The sequence below is a fragment of the Pleurodeles waltl genome, chromosome 2_1 (assembly GCF_031143425.1).
Source record: "Pleurodeles waltl isolate 20211129_DDA chromosome 2_1, aPleWal1.hap1.20221129, whole genome shotgun sequence".
Taxonomy (NCBI): Eukaryota; Metazoa; Chordata; class Amphibia; order Caudata; family Salamandridae; genus Pleurodeles; species Pleurodeles waltl.
Window position 1 is genome coordinate 65773796 of NC_090438.1, and position 19445 is coordinate 65793240.

Consider the following 19445-nt stretch of genomic DNA (forward strand, 5'->3'; position numbering starts at 1 on the left):
AGTGTGTGAAGAGGAGCTCCTGATTTGCTGCTGGCAGGCCCCACAGGTAGTGTGTGAAGAGGAGCTCCTGGTTTGCTGCTGGCAGGTCCCACAGGCAGCGTGTGAAGAGCTCCTGGTTGGCTGCTGGCAGTGCCCACAGGTAGTGTGTGAAGAGGAGCTCCTGGTTTGCTGCTGGCAGTGCCCACAGGTAGTGCGTGAAGAGGAGCTCCTGGTTTGCTGCTGGCAGGTCCCACAGGTAGTGTGTGAAGAGGAGCTCCTGGTTTGCTGCTGGCAGGCCCCACAGGAAGTGTGTGAAGAGGAGCTCTTGGTTTGCTGCTGGCAGGTCCCACAGGCAGCGTGTGAAGAGCTCCTGGTTGGCTGCTGGCAGTGCCCACAGGTAGTGTGTGAAGAGGAGCTCCTGGTTTGCTGCTGGCAGTGCCCACAGGTAGTGCCTGAAGAGGAGCTCCTGGTTTGCTGCTGGCAGTGCCCACAGGTAGTGGGTGAAGAGGAGCTCCTGGTTTGCTGCTGGCAGGCCCCACAGGTAGTGTGTGAAGAGTAGCTCCTGGTTTGCTGCTGGCAGGCCCCACAGGTAGTGTGTGAAGAGGAGCTCTTGGTTTGCTGCTGGCAGGTCCCACAGGCAGCGTGTGAAGAGCTCCTGGTTGGCTGCTGGCAGTCCCCACAGGTAGTGTGTGAAGAGGAGCTCCTGGTTTGCTGCTGGCAGTGCCCACAGGTAGTGTGAAGAGGAGCTCCTGGTTTGCTGCTGGCAGTGCCCACAGGTAGTGGGTGAAGAGGAGCTCCTGGTTTGCTGCTGGCAGGGTCCACAGGTAGTGTGTGAAGAGGAGCTCCTGATTTGCTGCTGGCAGGCCCCACAGGTAGTGTGTGAAGAGGAGCTCCTGGTTTGCTGCTGGCAGGTCCCACAGGCAGCGTGTGAAGAGCTCCTGGTTGGCTGCTGGCAGTCCCCACAGGTAGTGTGTGAAGAGGAGCTCCTGGTTTGCTGCTGGCAGTGCCCACAGGTAGTGTGAAGAGGAGCTCCTGGTTTGCTGCTGGCAGTGCCCACAGGTAGTGGGTGAAGAGGAGCTCCTGGTTTGCTGCTGGCAGGGTCCACAGGTAGTGTGTGAAGAGGAGCTCCTGGTTTACTGTTGGCAGTGCCCACAGGTAGTGTGTGAAGAGGAGCTCCTGGTTTGCTGCTGGCAGGCCCCACAGGTAGTGTGTGAAGAGCTCCTGGTTTGCCGCTGGTAGTGCCCACAGGTAGAGTAAAGAGGAGCTCCTGGTTTGCTGCTGGCAGGTCCCACAGGTAGTGTGTGAAGAGGAGCTCCTGGTTTGCTGCTGGCAGTGCCCACAGGTAGTGTGTGAAGAGGAGCTCCTGGTTTGCTGCTGGCAGTGCCCACAGGTAGTGTGTGAAGAGGAGCTCCTGGTTTGCTGCTGGCAGGTCCCACAGGTAGTGTGTGAAGAGGAGCTCCTGGTTAGCTGCTGGCAGGGTCCACAGGTAGTGTGAAGTGGAGCTCCTGGTTTGCTGCTGGCAGGGTCCACAGGTAGGGTGTGAAGAGGAGCTCCTGGTTTGCTGCTGGCAGGCCCCACAGGTAGTGTGTGAAGAGGAGCTCCTGGTTTGCTGCTGGCAGTGCCCACAGGTAATGTGAGAAGAGGAGCTCCTGGTTTGCTGCTGGCAGGTCCCACAGGTAGTGTGTGGAGAGGAGCTCCTGGTTAGCTGCTAGCAGGGTCCACAGGTAGTGTGAAGAGGAGCTCCTGGTTTGCTGCTGGAAGGCCCCACAGGTAGTGTGAAGAGGAGCTCCTGGTTTGCTGCTGGCAGGGTCCACAGGTAGTGTGTGAATAGGAGCTCCTGGTTTGCTGCTGGAAGGCCCGACAGATAGTGTGAAGAGGAGCTCCTGGTTTGCTGCTGGCAGGGTCCACAGGTAGTGTGTGAAGAGGAGCTCCTGGTTTGCTGCTGGCAGGGTCCACAGGTAGTGTGAAGAGGAGCTCCTGGTTTACTGCTGGCAGGGTCCACAGGTAGTGTGTGAACAGGAGCTCCTGGTTTGCTGCTGGCAGGGCCCACAGGTAGTGTGAAGAGGAGCTCCTGGTTTGCTGCTGGCAGAGTCCACAGGTAGTGTGTGAAGAGGAGCTCCTGGTTTGCTGCTGGCAGAGTCCACAGGTAGTGTGTGAAGAGGAGCTCCTGGTTTGCTGCTGGCAGAGTCCACATGTAGTGTGTGAAGAGGAGCTCCTGGTTTGCCTTTGGCAGAGTCCACAGGTAGTGTGTGAAGAGGAGCTCCTGGTTTGCTGCTGGCAGGGTCCACAGGTAGTGTGTGAACAGGAGCTCCTGGTTTGCCTCTGGCAGAGTCCACAGGTAGTGTGTGAAGAGGAGCTCCTGGTTTGCTGCTGGCAGAGTCCACAGGTAGTGTGTGAAGAGGAGCTCCTGGTTTGCTGCTGGCAGAGTCCACATGTAGTGTGTGAAGAGGAGCTCCTGGTTTGCTGCTGGCAGTGCCCACAGGTAGTGTGTGAAGAGGAGCTCCTGGTTTGCTGCTGGCAGGGTCCACAGGTAGTGTGTGAACAGGAGCTCCTGGTTTGCCTCTGGCAGAGTCCACAGGTAGTGTGTGAAGAGGAGCTCCTGGTTTGCCGCTGGCAGAATCCACAGGTAGTGTGTGAAGAGGAGCTCCTGGTTTGCCGCTGGCAGGGTCCACAGGTAGTGTGTGAAGATGAGCTCCTGGTTTGCTGCTGGCAGAGTCCACAGGTAGTGTGTGAAGAGGAGCTCCTGGTTTGCCTCTGGCAGAGTCCACAGGTAGTGTGTGAAGAGGAGCTCCTGGTTTGCTGCTGGCAGGGTCCACAGGTAGTGTGTGAAGAGGAGCTCCTGGTTTGCTGCTGGCAGTGCCCACAGGTAGCGTGTGAAGAGGAGCTCCTGGTTTGCTGCTGGTAGTGCCCACAGGTAGCGTGTGAAGAGGAGCTCCTGGCTTGGTGTTGGTGCAGAACGTAGATCCTGGTGGCACTTCTGCCCCCAACAGCCACCACAGCAGGCCCTTCAGTCCTGTGGTCTTCTCTCGGCTCTACAACACGCGTGCCAGCTGTGCCACGCGGAGCTGCGGTCCTCTTGGCACAGAGGCGGCACCAACGGAGCGTGCACTTTTGTCCATGTGCTTGCTTCACACTGCCACGTGCCAGGGTCACTGCAATAGTGGTTGGACTTCTATAGCAAGGTGTGCCCGGCTCGGGCACGCCTCCTGATAAGGACAGCGTGGCAGGTCACCTACACCTTGGAAAATGCCACTCTCTCCTGGCACCAAGACACGCTCATTCTGCGTGCTGGTGTACGCACAGATCCGCGTCACTGTGCCATGGACAGATGTAAACCCAGGGCAGGTGACACGGACTCCATTTCCATCGAATACCCGGTTTTTGGTTTGCTTAAATCATCGGTGCTGCTCGCTATGTGACTGATGACATCACTATGATCGTAATTATGCAAAAATCACTGCGGTCACAATCGCATAATTCCAGTGACCCTGAGAATGTGTTAGGCTGTATGTTGACATTAAATGGTGTTTTGTTGTTGAGGCCTGTTAATTACGGGTGTGAATATTGTGAGGTCATGAGCATTGCATTTAGGGTGCCATTTATGGATAGCATGGTGCAAATTGTGTTTTTTGTAACTCACCTTAACTGGCCAATTTCAGTAATTTTCAGTTTTAGTTTGTATCTATAATTTCACTATAAAGGAGCCATTCAGCATAGAAGTGATACACATAGACATCTGCCCAAATATTTGGGTCAGAATCTGGACAGGTGGCAACCCTATGTATCCATATCTATTCACCAAAATGCCAACGAGTAGGGCACGTGACCTCACCCAGCACCTGATACCTGGTGGCATCACACCATTGACCTCTGCTCTCGGCTGTCTCTCGACAGACTCCCCTTCGCTGTTCAGGAACTGAGGAAAGGACAGAGAGTGGAAAAAGCAGAAAGCAAATATGGCTCTGGGGAGTCCTGTTTACTTTCTGTTCCAGCAGCTGCCCTCATGTGGGGGAGGAGGGTGGGCATAGGGGCTTAAATGCCATGAGTGCCAGAGGAGGCACCCATGCAAGTGTGTCAAGTCTAAGTCTGAGTAGCTGCTCATGTTCTGATTTTCGCTTTGCATTCTGGGACTTGTATTTCTGTTTAGATCATTATAAAACCAGGTCTAAAGGTTCCAGAATGCAAATAAAAAAAACTTGACTTTGTAGAGGGTTAGATACTTCTGGACCCCCTTAAAAAGGAAATTGGGGCTCATTTGTTCTCCTGGCTCCCCAGCCCCCTAAGAACTACCTGCAGGGCTTCAGAAGGCAGTCCCCGGAGTCCCACGAGCTTTGCGCCGCAGCCTTGGCGGTGTCACCCCAAGTCTCCCCGGCACCCCGCCTTTCTCTCTCTGCAGCCGCTTTCTGGCTGCAGAACACAGGCGGGCATCAAAGCGATTGTGCCTGCGAAGGGCTGGCAGCGGGACAGGGGCGTGTGTTTGCACAGCCTGCCCATGAATGGGGCCGTGTGTTGGAAGGCCAGCCGCCCTTTCATTGCTTTATCAGTGGGACACGGCCGCATTATGTTCCCTCAGAAAGGGCACATCCGGCGCCCAGCGCGCCAGCGGCAGGGCCCCTGTGCCCAGGCGGGGCGCCACGCCCCCTCCCCAGTCCTGCCAAGGTCCCCAGGTCCATGCGTGACGTGCTGCTCCGTTCCAAGTGTTTTCTTTGAAATCTGAGGCTTGGAGTATTAGTTTTTCCATTATAAAATAGGACTACAAGTCCCAGAATGCAAGGGAAAAAACCCGGACTCGAGCTTCCCGGATCCGGACCTGATGAACGGCTCCACTCCAAGTATTTTCTTTGAATTCTATGACTTGTAGTATTGTTTATTCCAGTATAAATAGGACTACAAGTCATAGAATTCAAAAGAAACAAAAAACGGGACTAAAGCTTCACAGAGCCACACATGCTGTACTGCTCCATGTCAAGTATTTTCTTTGAATTCTGGCACTTGTAGTATTGTTTATTCCATTATAAAATAGGACTACAAGTCCCAAAATTAAAAGGAAAAAAAAAGAGGACTGGAGTGGCACAACGCGCATGGACCTGGGAAACTTGACAGCTATGCCTACCTTGCTTTTGAGACCGGAGAAGGAGCTAAGGTAAACCGCCCGCTGCTGCACTCCAAGGTGGCACGGAGGGCCAGAGATTACACTCCAAGTGAGACTGAGGACCAGCAATGATGGGCAAAGTGCCATCGAGGGGCGTCAACAACAACACACGTCAGAAGTAGAACCATCAATGATAGGCTAAGTGGCACACCGGGCAAGAAACTGCACCAAAATGCCGCTGGGGGTCATCTACTACAGGTCAAGTGGAGGGAAGTACTGCCAACGATGGGCAAAGTGACACAGATGACAACAACCACCAAAGTGGCACAGAGGGCCTTAAGCTACCCACCAGGGCCCAGATTTACAGAGGGTTTGCATCAGGTTTCCATAACTTTTTTTTTTTAAATGCAACCTGATGAAATCTTCTGCTGTGATTTACAAACCAACGCAAATCACAATTTGTGTTGGTTTGTAACCTAATGCTGGGCACCGCGCTCCAATGCCTTACTTTGTGTCAAGGTGGCGTTCTATGTCACCATGCAACCACCCATGGTTTTTTACGCAAATTCATACCTACAAAGAATTGTACACAGGGATTTGCACCAAAATCTGCACCTTCCTGAGGCAGGTGTAACGGGAAAAATATTTTCATGTCTCCTTGTTTTTTCCTTTTTGCATGTGTGCTGCATTCTACAGAACATCTACAGCGAGGAAAATAGCTTAAAGCATAGATTTAGGGCAGAAAGGGCCCCATCCTTGCACAAAAAGTGTGCAGAGTACAAGCAGAAGCCCTTGCAATATCACACAAAGGTGCCTGGATTGGTGTACGGCAGACACAAATGTGCCGGCGCAGGGAGAGGGCAGAACTGCACCACTTCCAAGCAGGCACAGCAACGTTCTGCTCTCTCCCATTCACACAACTCAGCGCTGCAACTTTACTTGTTGTGTAAACTCTTTGTAAATATACCTCAAATGAGGAGGAGTACAATCAATGATGGACAAATGGCACAGAGGGCATCAAAAATGACCCAAGTGCCACTGAGACCAAGCAGTGACGGACAGAGAGCCACTCACGTGGCAAATAATATAATCGACAGTCATAGTGGCACAGAGACCTAAAACAATGACCAGAGTGCACTGAGGCCCAGGAATGATGGACAGAGCGCTATTGAGGGAAAATGAATATGATCAACCACAGCCGTGCTGGCACACAGGGCGCGAGCAACGACCAGAGTCGCATAAGACCCATCAGTGACAGGCAAGGTGCAGTGACGCTCTGGCACTTCAAGGTTGTGTATGAAACCAGAGTGCCTCCACCCCAACAGGCAAAGTGAAAATAAAGCCCAGAAATGACATAGAAAGTGACAGCGAGGCACAGCCTGCTAAGCTAAGAGCCATCAAAGGCAACATCTAAACCAGACATAGGAGGAACTATTAGTAAGGGACAGATGACACCGAGGACAACAAGCATTTTCAATGCAACGGGTCTCGCATTTGTTCGAGTTAGAGCTATTAGCGTTGTAAAGAAGAAAAAAAAAGCAGCGCAATCGCGCTGCGTGTAAAATAAACAGATAAAGTAGTCCGAACTCCAGGCTGAAAACATCGAACCTCGTATGTTTTTAGTAGTTTACTGGTGCTGTGTAGGTGGGCTAAACACCGGAAAAGACATGACGTATGCATGCCTTTCACAAATGAAAGCAAGCGGATTTTAAAAGGCAAGTCCACAAACCAATGTAAGTGACTGACGTGGCATGAGCGTGGTTTCAAGCCCCAAAAGAGATTACAGAATGGACGGAGCACTTTGTGCTCGCCCATAAAAAGCAAAGACCAAAGTCACACTAAGAACCAACGAGAGATAAACTGCTGTTGAAGGCCAGCAATGACAGACAATTGAAGAAAAACATATAGGAACTGTGAATTAAGACCCACAACAAGTTCTAAAGCACCTCCCAGGGCCAGTAAAGACAAAGTGAAAGCAAGAACCTACAATCACAAGCAAAGAAGCCCAAGGAACAAGGTACAGTGCAGAAAATATGCCACTGAGATCCAGCACCAAGGGGCAGAGTGCTGTTGAGAGATTGTGGAATGATATACTAAGAGCCACTGAGGTCCAGCATCAAAGGACAGAGTACTGCCGAGAGCCAATGATATACAAATGGTTAGTCCCACTAGCTGTGATACAGAACTTATGCCCCAAGCCTAGATTAGATGTTGATGCTAGGCCCAGTAGCAGACTATAACTACAGGTGCCTGTGCCTGGAGCAGAGACTAATCGCCACTACCAAAGTCAGAGGCAAAAAGCATGATTCTACACCGGCAGTACAGTAGTTTAATTTCAAGCTTCTCTACAAACAATAAGAACCTAGCTGTGTGTGTCTATAGAATCAATGAGAATCTCAATATAGGTTTCTGTTCCTATCAGGAGAGCTAATCTCTTAGTATCTATGCACAGAAGGACAGCACTGCTGTGGATGTTGATGCAGACGAGGAGAACCTACTGAAGGCGTCTTTGCTCACAGAAAGAGCCTGGTTCTAGGTGTCTCTAGCCATAGAGAAAACCTAGATCTGCATGTCAATGACTACAATGAGAGACTAGCTCCAGGTCTCTTCAGACAGGTGTTTATTCTAGGCACTAGATGTAGCTGTCCCTCCTGCCAAAAGAGTCTAGTTGTAGGTGTATCTACCTGTAAAAAAAAGTGGATTATTATTTGGGATGGGCGACGGCCCGCCTCAAGGAATAATAAAACTTCTTTTGAGGGTGAACTCTTAAAGTCCCTAAATTAACCCCTGGCACAGAGCAGGCAGGCTTAACTTATGTGTAACGTATTTATGCCGTATCAAAACACTGATACAGTCAAAACTCTACACTATACATATCGAAAACTAAACTATAAAAATAGAATAACATTAATAAACAATATGACAACAGAAATCCAATAACGGGAACCAGAGTCACACATTTTTAAGTAGAAACAGTGCCAAAAGGCACAACACGCCAATGAGGAGTCTATGCAAGTGATAGACCGGGACTGAGGTGTTATTTGAGGGTCTGGGGGCGTTAACTGGGATGGAGTTAAAATTTTATTCATTGCAGTGGAACTGCTGGTTGGATACTTTTTCCGACACGTCCCTCTCGGGCTCTGGAAGAAATGTTTTTCAAAAGTTTCCGATCTTTCGTCTGATGCCCAAACAACCACAGGTGTCTTTAAGGCACTTAAAGATTCTAATAGTGCCAGGCAGAGGCCAACAGCAAAGTCCACTCGAGGGCCAGTTCCTACTGGTTAGCTGGGTACTTCAGAAAAAAGGTCTCTTGCGGCTAGCTGAGTTCCCTGTGGGCACATTCCTATGTTCTGGACCAGCTAACTGACCCTTTCATTCTTCTTTGTCCAGGGTTCAAGGTGGAGCAGCTCAAGTCCTTCGGGGCTGCTCTCGGGTCACAGACAGACAATGGACTGGGTTTGAGGAGGTATTTTTCTTCCTTTGCAGGAAGACAATTTAGGATGGACCCAGGAACTTCATTAACTGAAAAGGCGAAAAATCTGAGGTGACCACAAGCAAAAAAGGCAGATTTCCTACACTGCCTATGATGAAAACCTAAGTACAGATAGCAATGGCCTCAAAGATAGCCAAACTCCAGATGTCATTAATTGCAGAGGACTTACCTCAATCCTCCAGTGAGGTTAGCGTACCAAGGGGAATATAGCTTCAGCTGTCTCTTTCCAAAAAGAGAGTCTAGTTTAAAATGCATCTTGGCCACGATGATTTCTAAGCTGACAAGGAGAGCCTAACTCCACATTCCTGTGGGCAGATATTTATGGTACAGAGAAGAGAATAGCGTCACTCTGCCTTCCTGCAAAGAGAGCCTTATTCTAGGTGTATCTAGCCATGATGAAAACCTAGCTCTGGATTTCTAAGCTGACAAGGAGAGCCTAGCTCCACATTCCTGTGGTCAGACATTTATGGTACAGAGAAAAGCATAGCTTCACTCTGCCTTCCTGCAAAGAGAGTTTTATTCTAGGTGTATCTAGCCATGATGAAAACCTAGCTCTGGGTGTCAAATTCCACATGAGAGCCAAGCTAAAAATTTCTTTGGATAAAAAAAAGCCTAGCTCTGTCTAGATGTATGCACAATATGGTGAAGCTTAACTTGCATAACGTATAAAGCGAGCATAGTTCTTGGTGTATTTTGCTATGATGAAAGCCTAGGTCTGGATGCTAAATCACAGAATGAGAGCCTAGCTCCAGATCCCTTTGGACACAAAGAAAGGCTCCCTCTTGCTGGCAGTATAGGTTACTACCTGTTCTTGCCCACAAAGACCACGTTCTAGGTGTATCTGGCCTTGAGGAAAATCTAGCTCTGGAGGTCAATGATCAGCCCTCGAGCCAAGGCCCAGGTCTCTTCAGACAGGTGGTTATGCTACAGGGAAAAAACCTAGCTTAGCTGTCTTTGCTCACAAGGTTAGTTCTAGGTGTATTTACTCATGAGCATAACCTATCTCTGGATATTAACACCCACCAGGAGAGTCTAACTCAAGGTTTTTGTGCAGAGATGTTTTAAGGCATGGGCAAAGTGGGCTCTGACCCAGGGCCCCAGCCTTTGATGGGGCCCCTGATAGAGCCAGCTCTGTTCTGCAGGGAGTCTTGCCCTGATGACCCTGAATAACTCTTAAACAGATTGTTTTAAATACTGTTTTCTTTTCATTTATTTTTAATGTGGGTGATGTGTGGGACAGACATTGTGCACAGAAGTGATTATGTTTCATGCAAGATCCATAAAAAAGTTTCTTTTAGATCAAAGCAGGACCACACGTATGAGAAATGGGAGGGTGTCTCAGAGAGCACTTGCTGTAGTATTACAAGCTGCTGCTGCTGTGATATAATATTGAACAAACGCGTCACCATCCCTGAATATTAGATGTAAACACATTTAGAGTTTGGATGAATGCGCCTGTGCACTGTCAGTAACCTGGCCAAAAAGGGTTTGAAAGGGCTGAAACTGGATTATAAATTCAAAGCTGTTCCAAACAGGAGTCTCAAAAATACGTTTGCCCTAGGCCCTCCCCCCCCCAAATTCTTAAGATGACCCTGTCTTTGCGGACAGAGAGCCTACCTCCCTCTGAGAGTTTATCCTACACAGAGATGTCTAATGTAGCTATCTCTCACAGCAAACAGACTAGTTCTGGATATATCCAGCAGCCATGATAAAATCCTAGCTTTGGGTATCAAAGGCCACCAGGAGAGCCTGGCTCCAGATCTCTTTGGACACAGAGACCCTACCTCCATCTAGGGGTTTACCCTACCAAAGGGAGTCTAGCGTTAGCTGTCCCTGCTCTGGATATCAAAGGCCACCAGGAGAGCCTGGCTCCAGATCTCTTTGGACACAGAGACCCTACCTCCATCTAGGGGTTTACCCTACCAAAGGGAGTCTAGCGTTAGCTGTCTCTGCTCTGGATATCAAAGGCCACCAGGAGAGCCTGGCTCCAGATCTCTTTGGCCACAGAGACCCTACCTTCATCAAGGGGTTTACCCTACCAAAGGGAGTCTAGCGTTAGCTGTCCCTGCTCTGGATATCAAAGGCCACCAGGAGAGCCTGGCTCCAGATCTCTTTGGACACAGAGACCCTACCTCCATCTAGGGGTTTACCCTACCAAAGGGAGTCTAGCGTTAGCTGTCCCTGCTCTGGATATCAAAGGCCACCAGGAGAGCCTGGCTCCAGATCTCTTTGGGCATAGACACCCTACCTCCATCTAGGAGTTTACCCTACCAAAGGGAGTCTAGCGTTAGCTGTCCCTGCTCTGGATATCAAAGGCCACCAGGAGAGCCTGGCTCCAGATTTCTTTGGCCACAGGGACCCTACCTTCATCAAGGGGTTTACCCTACCAAAGGGAATCTAGCGTTATCTGTCTCTGCTCTGGATATCAAAGGCCACCAGGAGAGCCTGGCTCCAGATCTCTTTGGGCACAGACACCCTACCTCCATCTAGGAGTTTACCCTACCAAAGGGAGTCTAGCTTCAGCTGTCTCTAGCCACAAAGGAAGCCTAGTGCTCGTGGGGCGTATATGCTACCAAGGAAAGATTTTTTTTTGCGTTCTCTGCCAGAACGTGTTCCTAACTCTAGGTGTATCTAGTAATAATGAAGGCCTAGCTCTGGATGTCAAGGCCTGCAAGGAGAGCCGAGCTCCCGGTTTCCGTGACCATAGAAAGAGCCTACGTCTCGCTGTGTATGCTTGACCAGCCGCGCCTGGCCCTGTGTGACGATCCCTTGATGAGAGATAAATGTAGGTTTGCATGCCAACCTGAAAACACACAGCTTCCTATGAGTTAGTGCTTTAGAACACCATGCCTCTGGATACCTATGTGCAAACCAGATGTGAAAAAAAGGTAAAGTAGACAGCTTTGAAGCTTGCGTACTGTCACATGCCTGCAACAACACCTACAATAGGTCCCTCCGCCCAGTCCCATGTGCCAGGGCCGATCCCTACAGGAATTTCTTGCCTGCATTTTGCCAGTTGCCTGCTCCAATAGTTCAAGAAAGTCCTTTCTTGATCTTTGTCATATGCCTGCTCCAACACCACTACTCAGTGCCTGCACTCTGCTGCATTCCTTCATCTATATATTCAAACGTTCATTGCCTGAACTCTACTACATGGCTCTTCCAACACCTCTAGGACAGCACTGCCTGCACTCTGTCAAAAGCCTGCTCCAGCGCAAGAGGAGGTATATGCCTGCACTCTGTCAGATGTCTGCTTGGCACATCTAGGAGATCCATGCCTGCACTCTGCCAGATGCCTATTCAGCACAGCTAAGAGATACATGCCTGCATCTGTCAGATGCCTGCTCAGCACATCCAGGAGATCCATGCATGCATTCAGTCATATTGCTGCTTCAGCACATCTAGGGGATCCATGACTGCACTCTTTCATACGCCTGTTCCAGCACATTTAGGAGATCCATGCCTGCACTTTGTCAGGTACCAGCTCAACATACCTAGGAGATCCATGCCTGCACTTGACATATGCCTGCTTCAGCACATCTAAAAGATCCACACCCGCACTCTGTCATATGCCTGCTCCAGCATATCTAGGAGATATATGCCTGCTCTCTATCCTATGCCTGCTCAGCACATGTAGGAGATTCATGCCTGCACTCTGTCAGATGCCTGCTCCAGCACATCTATATGACTGTTTCGAACCCTGCAATTCATTCCATACCTTTACCAACACCACTGTTACAGTAGATACTTGCTGCACAACGTATGTTTAAATTACCTACACACATGATTGCTCCAGGTGATAACTTCCCAGCACTCTACACACGTGCCACCCCTACCTCTTCCAGGTGATGCCTGCCTCCTTCTGCACCTGCCTCACACCCCCTTCTAGTCTATACCTGCCCCAAATCTGGGCCACTTCAGACATCTGCTCTCTCACTATCCGGTTCAAAGGGGGGATTTTTAAAGCAGCTGCTCTAATAACATATTACACAAACATAATGTCGACCAAAGACAAACACCGGCACACTCTTGTCTTCCAAGAATCCCACTGCATTCCTGAGAAGAAACCTGCATTTTGAAGGTTCTCCAACCACCTCCCCCTTTCAGGCCCCTCTGTTACAGCTCCAGACCTAGCATTACTTTGCTGGGCGAGTACTTGTGTAAAAAATGCTTTCCTTCCCCTCCCCACACACGAGTCTTTTACAGGAACCCGAATATAGAAGCTGCGAGGGTGTATTTCCAAACAGCTGTGCAGAGTCTGCAATAAAAGGTGCACATCTTTTATTCCTCATTCAGTAAAAACATACACTTGGTAATTTACTAGAAGAGAAAGCCCAAAGTGGAACCCTAATGATAATTGTGAGGATCATTAAAATCTTAAAATGCAAAATAAAATGAAACGTAGCTGGAAATTCTGTAAGGACCACATTGCGTGTGCTTTACCTCCCTTGAAGTTTCAGTGCTGATCCTACCCCTAGGACATGTCACTTGTGATGCTGAGCACGTGAGTGAGCTGTGTAAGGCTTAGATTGTGCCTTAGGTACCCAGGGATGAGTACTGACACAGAGGGTACCGACACAACAAGCGGTGCTGCCGACAGACGCATCCTTACCTGCAGAGGGATTTTAGGGCGTCCTGGTCCAGGAAGCTGTGGTCCTTCTTCACGGAGTCGATGTTAAGGGGGAACCGTGATTCTGCAGAAGAGAGAAGAGAGGTGAGGTTAGGCCAACAGACGTCCTGCAGATGTTAGTCAAACAAGCCCTACAGCTGAGGTTACTCAAACAACTCCTACAGCCAACTACAGCTGAGGTTAGGACAACCCATGAGTGCTGGAGGGGAGGTTAGTTAGGCCAGCATAAGTCCTGTGGCTAAGGTTACTCAGGCAACTCCTACAGCCAAGTGCAGATGAGGTTAGGACAACCCATGAGTGCTGGAGGTAAAGGTTAGTTAGGCCAGCATAAGTCCTGTGGCTAAGGTTTCTCAAGCAACTCCTACAGCCAAGTGCAGATGAGGTTAGGACAACCTATGAGTGCTGGAGGTAAAGGTTAGTTAGGCCAGCACAAGTCCTGCGGCTAAGATTACTCAAACAACACAACAATAGAGCTGCAGCTAAGGTTACCTAAACAAGCCTACAGATTCATTAAGCGTAGGCCAACTGAAGTCTAGCAGCTCAGGTTAGTCAAACGATTCCTACAGCTGAGGTTAGTGAAGTAACTTCTATAGCCAAGACCAGCTGAGGTAGGACAAATCATAACTGTTAGTATTAAAGGGTATGCCACCACAAGTCCTACAGCTAAGGTTACTTAAACAACACAACTAGAGTGCTGCATCTAAGGTTCCTTAAACAAGCCTATAGCTTCATTAGGGTTAGGCCAAGTCACACAGGACACATAGCTACATTTTACACCAACATAAGTCCCGCAGCTAAGGTTAGTGAAACAAGTCCTACACCTGAGGTTACTCAAACAACTTATACAGCTACGTACAGGTAAGGTTAAGACAATGCATGAGTGCCAGAGGTAAAGATTAGGCCAGCATAAGTCCTGCAGCTAATATCTAATGTTTCACACCTTGCAGTTAAAGTTAGCCCATCAAGTCCTATGGGCATGGTTAGGCCCACCCATGAATCTCAGAGCTTAAGGATAGGCCCACAAAAGAAATGCAGCTAAGATTAGGTCAACTATGTGTCCAGGACCTAAAGGTTAGTCTAACACATGAGTCCAAGAGGTATAGGTAAGTCCAGGAGCTAAATATTAGTCTAACACATGAGTCCTGGAGTTAAGGTTAGGCCAAGAAATCAGCTTGGAATTAAGGTTAGGACAAGGCATGAGCTTGGAGTAAAAGTTAGGCCAACAAATGAGTTCCAAAGTTAAGGTGCATTTAATCCAAGAGTGCGTCTAGCAAGGTAAACCAACACTTGTGTTTTACTGCTAAGGCTTGACCCTCACATACCGCCTAGAGCTGAGCTTAGGTGCATAAAGTTGTCTCGTCACTGATTTTCCTGCAGGTCTCACAAGCGGTATGATTGGCTAGCTGCTGGAATGTTAAAAATGAAATGGAATCCATTTCTGTTTACTGTGAAAAATTGGACGTGCAGTGGGCATGAAATCAAAAAAGCTATATAAGGGGGCAGCAGAAAGGCATGCTCTCCCTCCAGATTTAGCTCCAGATGTGTCTAAGGGATAACTACTGTGATAAAAATAAATGCATATTGTTTTTTTACTAATTTTTGCGATCTCGCAGGATTGTGGATAGTAAAAAGGAGTAGATGAGTTCTGAATATACCCCATTAGTAGGAATACATACTGCCACTGGTTTTGAGAGGAAGTGTCTAAGAGACAGGTACTGTGATGAGTAGATGGTTAATTCCTAATTTCCCCAAAAGGTAAGCTCTTGTGAGACTCTTGTCGGATCGTGAACAGTAGAAAGGAGTAGGTGATCTTTGAATACGCTGTAGTATGTTCACTTGCTACTGTAGGGAGGAGAATTATTGGAGTTGGTCTTTGGCAGAGTGTACTATTTATACCCATCTGCTTTGTAAGAGTTGCGAGTAGGGTATAGTCTCTTCCCACAACCTACTATGCACATCCATTATCAGAGAGAGGTGTTGGCAGGGACGACAGCCCCTGGATGGAGCACACTACGCACACCTATTGAGCAAGAGAGGGGACTCAGCGGAGGCTAGTCGATCTCCACGCACCTGACTTCCACACCCGTCCTCAAACAGAGTTGCAACAGAAGAGTGGGCGTCATTGTACGCAGTCTTATATGCACACCTGTCATCCGAGAGAGATCTGAGAGAGTGGTCTGACAGGAGAGGCTAGTCCATGTGCACGCCCTACTATGCACAGACATCATCTGAGTGAGAGGTCTTACAGAAGAGGGTAGTCCATGCATACACCCTACTAACCACGCTTGTCTTCTGAGACAGAGGTCTCACAGGAGAGGCCAGTATTTCTCCAAACAGCCTCCTACGAACACTCGTCATCTGAGAGAGAGGTCTGGAAGGTCTGCCTTACTACACACAGCCATCACTTGAAAGAGAGGTCTGATAGAAGATGCCAGTTTATGTACACACCCTAATAAATAGGTACACCTGTCATCTAATAGAGAGGACTTAGTGGAGAGGCAGTCTCTCTCTATACACCCTACTATGCAAACCCGTCATCTGGAAGAGAGGACTGGAAGGAGAGTGTAGTCCATGAGCGCATCTTACCACGCACTCATGTTATCTGACAAAGAGGTGTAGAAAGAGTGCCGTCCATGCAGACACCCTACTATGCACACCTTTCATCATCCCATCATCAAAGAGAGGGGCCTCATTGGTTAGGCCAGTCCCTTCATAGACACAACTACGCACATGTGTCATCTAAGACAGAGATCTGAGACAGAGGTCTGTGAGGAGAGACCAGTCCCTCCCAACACACACCCGTCATGTAAGAGATAGATCTCAATTAGTTGTGATGCCGCAAGACTCTTGCAAGAGTAGCTCAGACGCTTCAGAGTGCAGCCTGCTGCATGGATACTTTCAATCTCGCGAGAGGCTTGCGGGACCCAAAGGGAAACTGCTGAGCCTGCCATGAGTTATTTTGCGATCCCACGAGAGTCTCGCAAGATCATAAGCGGGGAAGTAAAAAAAAAAAAAGGACCAAGGCTCAACCAATAGTTTCCATTTTTATTGCATGGTTGAAAAATGCTGTGATGTGATTGGGTGCAGAACCAGTAAAAAACCCAGACTGTTCCTGGTGATTTGGAGGAGAAGGAAGCCTGTTGGATTTGTACTCAGCAGAAGTTAGTGAATTTGGAACTGAGACAGACTGGAATGTTCAGGTTTGAAAATGGTCTAAGTTCAGGTAATTATGAATTTACTTTATGAACTTTGTTGAGAAGTGTCAGTAAGTGCACTACTGTGGGTAGATTTATTCAATACACAGTTTAGTAAGTGAAATGCTGTTTATAGAGGTGCATGTTTATTAATATAGGTTTTGAGAGGTAGACGTCAGAATGTGGAGAGATATCACCAAGTACTGGATAATGTGTTAAATAATGAAATGTTCAATCTGTATGTAGTTAAGAGGAAGTGTTTTTGAAATTATAAAACAAAGCATCTGCAATCTGTTAATGCAAGGCCTAGGGTTTTTATGAGCCTTACTGTGCACATATTTGACCCCTGTGAGATGTTTGCGTGGAGATATTGCCACTTCAAGAGTAAAACTCTGAGCTCACTGTTGGGAAAGGTGTGTAAAGAGGAATGTGTTGCTTTACAAATTGTTATGGAACCATGTTTGAAGGCATGTTATAACTTATTTGTGGATAAAAATGCAGTGTTTTAGGCTGTGGAATCAACAGAAGGGAGTGGTGCAGCACATATAAATGTGAGATTGTAGGTGAAAAATGTAGAAATCTTCAGCGAACGTAGTGATGTAATATTGTTATCTGTTACTGGTCATCATGTGAATTTATATTTTTTGATTATTTTGTCCTTTTTAGGGAGAAAATGGAAAACAGATGCTCTGAAAAAACTGAAATATCACGTTACACAATATATGGGGGAATAGCACAAAAATTGTTTACTTACGAAGAAAGATCAAACAGTAACTGTATGAAAAGTCAGAAAACCATACTTGCACAACTGATGTTGTTCTTACTGGCTATGGCGACCTTTATACCCTTGTTCTGGGTAGCTCTACTCTACTTGTTATTGATGACAAATGATCTTGTTACATAAGCTGCAAAAAAGTGCTTTATTTATATAAGACAGGTTGATAACAGCTTGAGCATTGAGTTCCTGGCCAGGCACAATGTCACCAGGTTCACTGAGGAGTTATCAAGCTCTGCAGCACTAACTCTGCCTGAGCAAGGCGTTGAGGGTGCATAACCCTCAAATATCGCCACATGCCAGTGGTACTCATGCTATATTGGTTGTCCTTGCTGTCCCTGCTGAACTCCTTTTTGTATATTTTACAAATCAGCAAAGATAAATAATAATTTGCAAAGATTGTTGTTTTTACTGTTGTTGTTTATTAATGTAATTTTTGAGCTATTTGGTTAAATTGGGTTTTTTTTGTTAGTAAAATGTTTGAAGTTACTACTGATTTCTTTTATTTAATAGCTTTTAAAGATTTGAAAATGAATACAGTCTTCTAATGTTGAATTAAAGCGGTAGTTCATTCTTCAAGAACTGTAACAGTTCTCCTGTATGTATATGTATATTTAAGGTACCATAGAGAGATTTGTGCTTTTTCCACTGTATAATAAAGAATTTCATACAAGAGGCATGTTTTGGTACAGAGGCAAATGTATTCTGGTAGTGTACTACACACTACTGTCTGCTGGTGGAGAGGGCAGGTCTTTTGCACATCTGAGTATATATGCTTGTCACTCTGTAGAGAGACTTCAGTGCAGAGCTGTCGTTGTGTACACCGTACTACCACATGCCTGTTCCCAAACAAGATGTCTGTGAGAGAGATGAGTGTGTCCTTACATTGAAATGTGCACACTGTTTGTGCAAGACACAGTTGTCAACAGAGAGGTTACTCCGTCTTACACTCTACTACTGACATTCATTACCATGCAGAGAGGTATGAGCATAGATAGCAGTCTCTACCCACACCGTATTTTGCACATGTGTTACTCTTGGGAGATGTCTCAGCTGAGCGGGCGGTGTGTTTCAATACCATAGTCTCTACAGTTTTTACAAAAGATATACTTACGAGCATAAAGGTAATTTTAACTGTAAACTTTGTACTTCTTCCATTATGGGGAGAGGTGTGACCATAAAGGTAGGCCACTTTTCACACCCTAATTTGCACAAGCGTTATCCAAGAGACACATCACAGGAGAGAGGCCAGTCTCTCCACACACTATACTCCACAGAGTTATTATGCAAGAGACTTGTCTCCGGAAACAGAGCAGCTTCTCCCCACAGCCTACTATGCATATCTGTCACCATGAGAAGAGGTATGATGTAAAGAGATACATTTCTCTCAAGCCTTACTAGAGACACCCCTTACCCTGGTAAGATGTGTTAGCAGAGAGATGACTTCCTTCTCAGACAGAACTACATATTGCTGTTGTTTTAAGGGGAGGTATGAGGACAGATGCCACTAGTTCACCACACCATACTGTATATCCAAGTTGTTGTGGTGATAGATGTTAGTACAGAAGACAAAGTTTCCCTACATACTATTGTATATATATGTCATGCTGGGGAGAGCTGTGAGTGGACAGGGAAATCCATTCCCACACACTAATAGATTTGGATATTTCCCTATGGAGAGGTGTCAGTGGGAAAGCTCGTACTAGTTATACTTAGTATGGAATAGTGAGATCTTACATTTGAGGTGAGTACCTATCCCAATCTATTATGCATACCAATGAGCCTGGGAAAGGTGCGAATGGAGAGGCAGTGTCTCTTTGTACCCTACTCTACACACTAGTTATCTTCTTGCAAGGTCTCAGTGGAGAGGCTAGTCTCTCTCCATAGTCTAGCAGTAGGGATTATAAGTGATAACTATTGTAATGAAGGAAAATGTAAAATTTTCCTTCAAATTGGTTTTACGATCTAGCAGGAGTCTCGCATGAGCGCAGGAAAAAAATATGGAGGGGCAGCAAAAATCTGGTGCATATAAATTATACCTTTTACAACAGGATATGTTCAGTGAAAAGGTAAATTCAAATATAAAAGTACCATCAGAGGAAACGCTCACAAACTAAAACACTCTCCCCTCACACTGAACACAGAGGACTCTGTGCCTGACTCACGTGTGAGGCTTGCGAGAATCACCAATGCTATGTCTGGGAGCATCATGGCTCTCGCGAGTGTCTCGCAACAGTCATCAAGAAGGAAAAAAGGGGGTACACAGTACAAACAACATACAT

At 47.4% G+C, this 19445-nt stretch overlaps 1 protein-coding gene across 3 annotated transcripts in view; it reads right to left on the bottom strand.

Moving 5' to 3' along the window:
- STARD8 (StAR related lipid transfer domain containing 8) overlaps positions 1-19445 on the bottom strand; it is a 417850-nt gene that overhangs the window by 46348 nt on the left and 352057 nt on the right. For all 3 annotated transcript variants that reach the window (XM_069210123.1, XM_069210132.1, XM_069210141.1), the window contains one exon: positions 13177-13258. In XM_069210123.1, coding sequence (XP_069066224.1) covers positions 13177-13258 — 82 coding nt within the window. The remainder of the gene's footprint in view (positions 1-13176; positions 13259-19445) is intronic.